At 45.3% G+C, this 5,157-nt stretch overlaps 1 protein-coding gene across 1 annotated transcript; it reads right to left on the bottom strand.

The window, feature by feature from the left end:
* Positions 1-3,225: 3,225 nt before the first annotated feature.
* LOC105539570 (inactive dual specificity phosphatase 27-like) lies at positions 3,226-5,151 on the bottom strand (the record flags this gene model as incomplete). The annotated part of the gene is made up of 1 exon (XM_011979898.1): positions 3,226-5,151. A coding segment is annotated over one exon (1,386 nt), but the record flags the coding sequence as incomplete, so codon positions are not given.
* Positions 5,152-5,157: the final 6 nt, after the last annotated feature.

Below are 5,157 nucleotides of genomic sequence, written 5' to 3'. Positions count from 1 at the left end.
GGATGAAGAAAAAAATCTGTTTTCCTTCTCTCTGCCTCTCTTTTACCCAGCCCTCACCTCAGGAGTCTGAGCAGGATTTTCATCTTGTAGGGCCCCTTTCAGTGCACGATTCTCTGTGCTGAATAATGTGGGAGCTTTCTCCTAGTGAACTGTTTATGAGACTCGGGAGTGGGCTCGAGTAATTCAGATCAGTTCCTCTTTTTATTTTCTGTAAAACAAAATCATTGACTCTGATAGTTGGTTTTATGTAGCTGAAACTCTGCTTGAATTGTTAATGATTTTTTTTTTTTTTTTTGAGACGAAGTTTCACTCTTGTTGCCCAGGCTGGAGTGCAATGGCATGATCTCGGCTCACTGCAACCTCTGCCTCCTGGGTTCGTGATTCTCTTGCCTCACCGAGTAGCTGGGATTACAGGGATATGCCACCATGCCCAACTAATTTTGTATTTTCAGTAGAGACAGGATTTCTCCATGTTGGTCAGGCTGGTCTCAAACTCCCGACCTCAGGTGATCCTCCCGCCTTGGCCTCTCAAAGTGCTGGGATTACAGGTGTGAGCTCCTGCAACCGGCCTGTTGATGAATTCTTAACAGAGAGTCGATTTTGTGTTCATTGTATAGTGTTTCTGATCATTTAAGACAGACATCAATGGAAAAACTCCTACAGAGATGGCCTCTCCATTTAAACATATTGACCTCTGTGCTGGTAGTTTTGTGTTTGCCTCCAGATCTACTTATTGTCATTCTCCAGACTGCTATGCTGTCTACCCACTTGCTTCCAGTTAGGTTTAGTCCATGGAAGTTACTAGCATTGAACAGAAAACCAGGAGCAGAGAAGGGCTGGGGTATTTATTCCCCCTACTCCTCTGCCAGGTTGTCAGGTGGCTTTCTCCGTGATGATGGCTCTGCATGATGCTGGGCTCTGGAAACAGCTTTGTCCCTTTGTCCCTTCAGTGCTAGGGTGGTATCAGTGTTGCTAGTACCTGGGTGCTTTACTATTTCTTTTTGGCTCCCTCGTTCCTTCCTATGCCTCTGTAAATGGTCCCTGCATTAAATTCTTATCAGGCACCACTTTGGGTGTGCCATCTGTTTCCTGTGGGGACTTTTACTGAGATATCTTTAATTGTCATTCGGAGGCTGGAAGACTGGCTTGCAACCTAACACCCTAGGTTAGGTAGAATTCAGAAGTCACCCTTGGGATTCTAACACTTCAAAGCCCAGATATTTCTTCAAGTTCATGATAAATCCAATACATTTTCTATTGATGTGGTTTCCCAAAATATACCCTAAACTCCAGCAATAAGTTAAATTCGGAATTCTGAATTCTTTGGCAGACACCTCCCTGAGTACAGGATCTCGAGGCAGCTATCTTTGGAGACACAGAAAGCAAAGGCATTTCTTGAAAGCTTCACTCTGAGACATCTGGTTTCCTCTGGTGAGCCAAACTGGTCTACATGCAGGCCACAGGGGTCATTGTTGACCCTCTAGCCTAAGAGCTCAACTAAAAGCAAACTAGTCTCCATGGTCTGTTTCCCCCAGACTCACATCCAGGGCTGGAGAAAAACTGGGGTGACTCTTCAAGCCAATATGCTTGAAATGTTTGTTCAACATTTATTCAGTGGGGTATGAGTTGAGATTTACTAAGAATAGTTTTTTTAAAAAAAAAATTCTTGTCTACTTTGACATGAGATCAATTTATATATTTTGTTACTTACAAAAAAAAAAAAGACATGTGTAGGGATCTGAGCTAATTGGCTCCTTATGGGTGGGCACAAGGGACCCATCAAAGAATATTCCCATTCTTCTCTCCAGAAGGTCAAACTTCTAGAGTAGATGCCCAGTTAATTGTGCCTATATCAGCAACTTCTCTATAAGAGTGAAATGAGAGCTCTCCCAGAAAGTAAAATGGACCACAACAGCCTTCTTGCTGTGGGGTGTATTAGAATAATGCTTTTTAAAAAAGAGATGAAGGTTCTGCTACATTGCCCAGGCTGGACTCAAACTCCTGGGCTCAAGTGATCCTCCTATCTCAGTCTCCCAAGTAGCTGGGACCATAGGCACACAGCACCATGCCAGGTTAATAACACCATTTTCTGTGGTGGGAATGACCCGTCCAGCACTGGAAACTACGGGCTGAGACTGAATAAAGACAAACAAAAGAAGAAAAAGGGGCAAATGGGCAAAGACTGAGCAGTATTTTTTTTCTCAAGTCCTCAATCAGTGAAGGAGAGAGAAGTACCACTAGCAACTGAACAGTGGGCTAAAGTGATAGAGGGAAGGCAAACAAATTAATTCAGTTGCTTTAACAGCAGTTATGTGGCATTGTGAGTTTGTGTTCAACTCAGCTTCTGTTTGCCTTGATATATTTATCTTTGTGCTCTTTGAAATATGTGATGCTGAACTAATCTACATAGGAAGGTTACGTAATCTCCATGACCCATGAAACTCCATTTTTAGAAAAAGTGATCACATAATTAACACTTACTATTCATCTCATTGGTGGATTACTCCTTACTCTTCTTTCCTCTCTTTAATCATTTCATCACGATTTGTGTCTCCTGAATTGGATTTTTTGATTGATCAAGATATCTCAGACCCCTGCATAGCACACAGTTGTTTTCAAATCCTTCAAGGTGCCGCAGCTTGAAAAGAACTGTAGAAACCAGTCCATCAATCACTGTTGTAAAGTGTTCAAAGTGTCTCCCTGATTTGGCAACTCAACCTGTGCTTTAGGGAAAAACATGCCTTGGGAACAAAAGGTAAAAGATTCTCACCAACTTAGCCCACTCAGAGCGCAGGGAAGAATCAAGTGTACTATCCACTGCATTACCCAGTGATCCTCCTAGGAATAAGAAGCAAAGGTGATTACTAGATTTTATAAAAACATGTTTTCATTTCCTTGTACTGGGTTTATTTTCTTCTCTCCCCATGCTCTGTTTTTGTTTTTCTGCCTTCCAGAGAGGCCCTCTCTCTACTTTACATCTTGCTATTCTCGCCACAATAAAACTAATTCTCTCTTTCTCTAGTTCCCTCTGTTACTCTCAAGGGTTTTCCTAGTGTAGTCTCCTACTGTATTGTACCATAGGCTAAATAATTGTTTGTTATTTTTTATAATGAGATGATGATGGCATTGTCTGGAGGCCCAGCTTTTGTGAAACAAGGTGAGACTGGCTCAGGATAACACATTTGTGTCTTTTAAAGTGGTTTTCTTCTAATATCCAAAGAGCTAAATATGACCAGAATAAAGAACTATTTGCCAATATACCATTTTTATTGGAGACTCAAAACATTAAAAAAAAACAAAAATCAGAACTGAGCATTGCCAGGAGAGGTCAGACTTGCCATAGGATAGACTTTCTGGGTTTCATGTGAAACCTCTACAGACAGAAGCGTGTCCTATGTTCATGGCCTTTCTGGATGTAAACTGGAGTCTCTGACAAACTACAGTGCTTTTCCAAGCTCACCTCTCTAGTCTGTGATGAACACTATCAAATACACTAAGTGAAACACCAAAGCTTAGAGGGTGCTGGGCAACAGAAAATGGTGTCAGTTGGTCCAGCATTCGGACCTCATATTGATGGTTCTCCCCGTCCTTGCCTCCTCCCTACTCCACCTTTGCTGCCCTTATGCTTGGTACCTCTCATTCTGGCTCTGCCCCTCTGGAAGATCCTCTCTGTATCCTCATCCCCTGATGGGTGGTGGCAATGTGTGCCCTGAGCCCTATACTAAGGTGAGTGGTTTATTTCAGTGTTCTCAGCTTTTCCCCAGCTCAGTCCTCCCTCCTTCTCTGCAGCTTGGTCCTGGTTTCTTCTTGCCGACGTCTCCAAGCAGCAATGATGGCTTCATCGTCCATTTCTTCCTCTTCCTCTCTGTCAGTGCTTCTTCGATACTGGGACTGCCGTCCAGATGCAAACCTCCCTTCTTCTCTGTTTTCCGTCCTCTCTTTCTCTCCCTCTTCTTCAGACCTCATAAAGCTCTGGGTGAATTTCCTCTTGGCTCCAAATTCAGAGAAGTCTGACTTGGATGACTCTTCCACATCTTCCCAGTCTCTGGACCTGGCCCAATTTGGTTGCTGTGACTCTGGGGACTCTTCCCTTTCTGAGGGCTCTGGGGTCCGGCGAAAGAAGTAGGGCTCTGGGCTGCCCTCCTCTCGGGAACTTGAGGTCTCGCTGTACGTGGACCTGGAGAACTTGTGCATCTCTCTGCCCTCCCTGGTGGAGGAAGACGAGAACCGTGAAGTGCTTCTTATAGAGTTGCCATTTGCCTCGTGGTAGGAGGAGGTGTCCTGTTCCTCTGACTGGGATTTGGAAAACTTGTAACTGGAGGATTTAGACTCTGTCTCCCTGAGCAGGGATGATCTGGTGTACTTCCCCCTGGAACTTCCAGACCAGTCACTTTGGAAAGGAGGTTTTTCCTCTGTCCTGAGGCCACTGAGCCACTTATTAATACTGCTATCCATCTCTTTGCCAACTCTGCTGCCACTTGCGTAGTGATCACAGACAGCCAGGGAGGAGGATGTGTCTGTTTCAGGTTTCTGGGAACTACTGCGGGAAGAATACCGGAAGCTCCCTATGGCGCTGTCAGTGTCCTCATCCCCATCACCCATACCATCATCCTCATCTTCCTTGACCTTCTTCTTCTTGAAGAGGGAGCTGCGTTTGTTGTCTGAGGCCAGCTTTTCCATTTTGTACTCAGACATCTTCTCCCTAAGCTCCATCTGCATCTCCTTTTCCTTCCGGCCAAGTTCCTTTAGGTCCACATTGTCAGCAAAGAGGCTGTAGATGGGCTTGCTGGTCCCCCTCACTTTGCTCCTGGAACATTCAGGGGGCGAGCTCAGTGTGGTGTTGCAGGACAGCACAGACTGCATGTCAGAGCTGAGTCTTGCCTGGCTCTGAGGCAACAGGCAGCCACCCAAGGAGGAGCTGCTCTGTCCACTGAGCATGGAGACTTGGTCATCCCCCAGGCAACTGGCCGCTGGTACTGCCTTCATGCTTGCAACAGACGGGGAGCGGGACAACAGCAGCATTTCATTTTGCTTCTGAGCAAGGGTCTCGTTGACTACATTGGCAATCCAGTTCTGGATACTGGCAATGGAAATGGTGTCTCCAGGCCCCACTGGCAGGTTAGGCAGGGGTGTGATGGGATTGGAGGTTGAACACCC

The sequence above is a fragment of the Mandrillus leucophaeus genome, unplaced genomic scaffold, assembly GCF_000951045.1.
Source record: "Mandrillus leucophaeus isolate KB7577 unplaced genomic scaffold, Mleu.le_1.0 Scaffold207, whole genome shotgun sequence".
NCBI classification, from domain to species: Eukaryota; Metazoa; Chordata; class Mammalia; order Primates; family Cercopithecidae; genus Mandrillus; species Mandrillus leucophaeus.
This window is presented reverse-complemented; position numbering and strand designations above follow the sequence as displayed.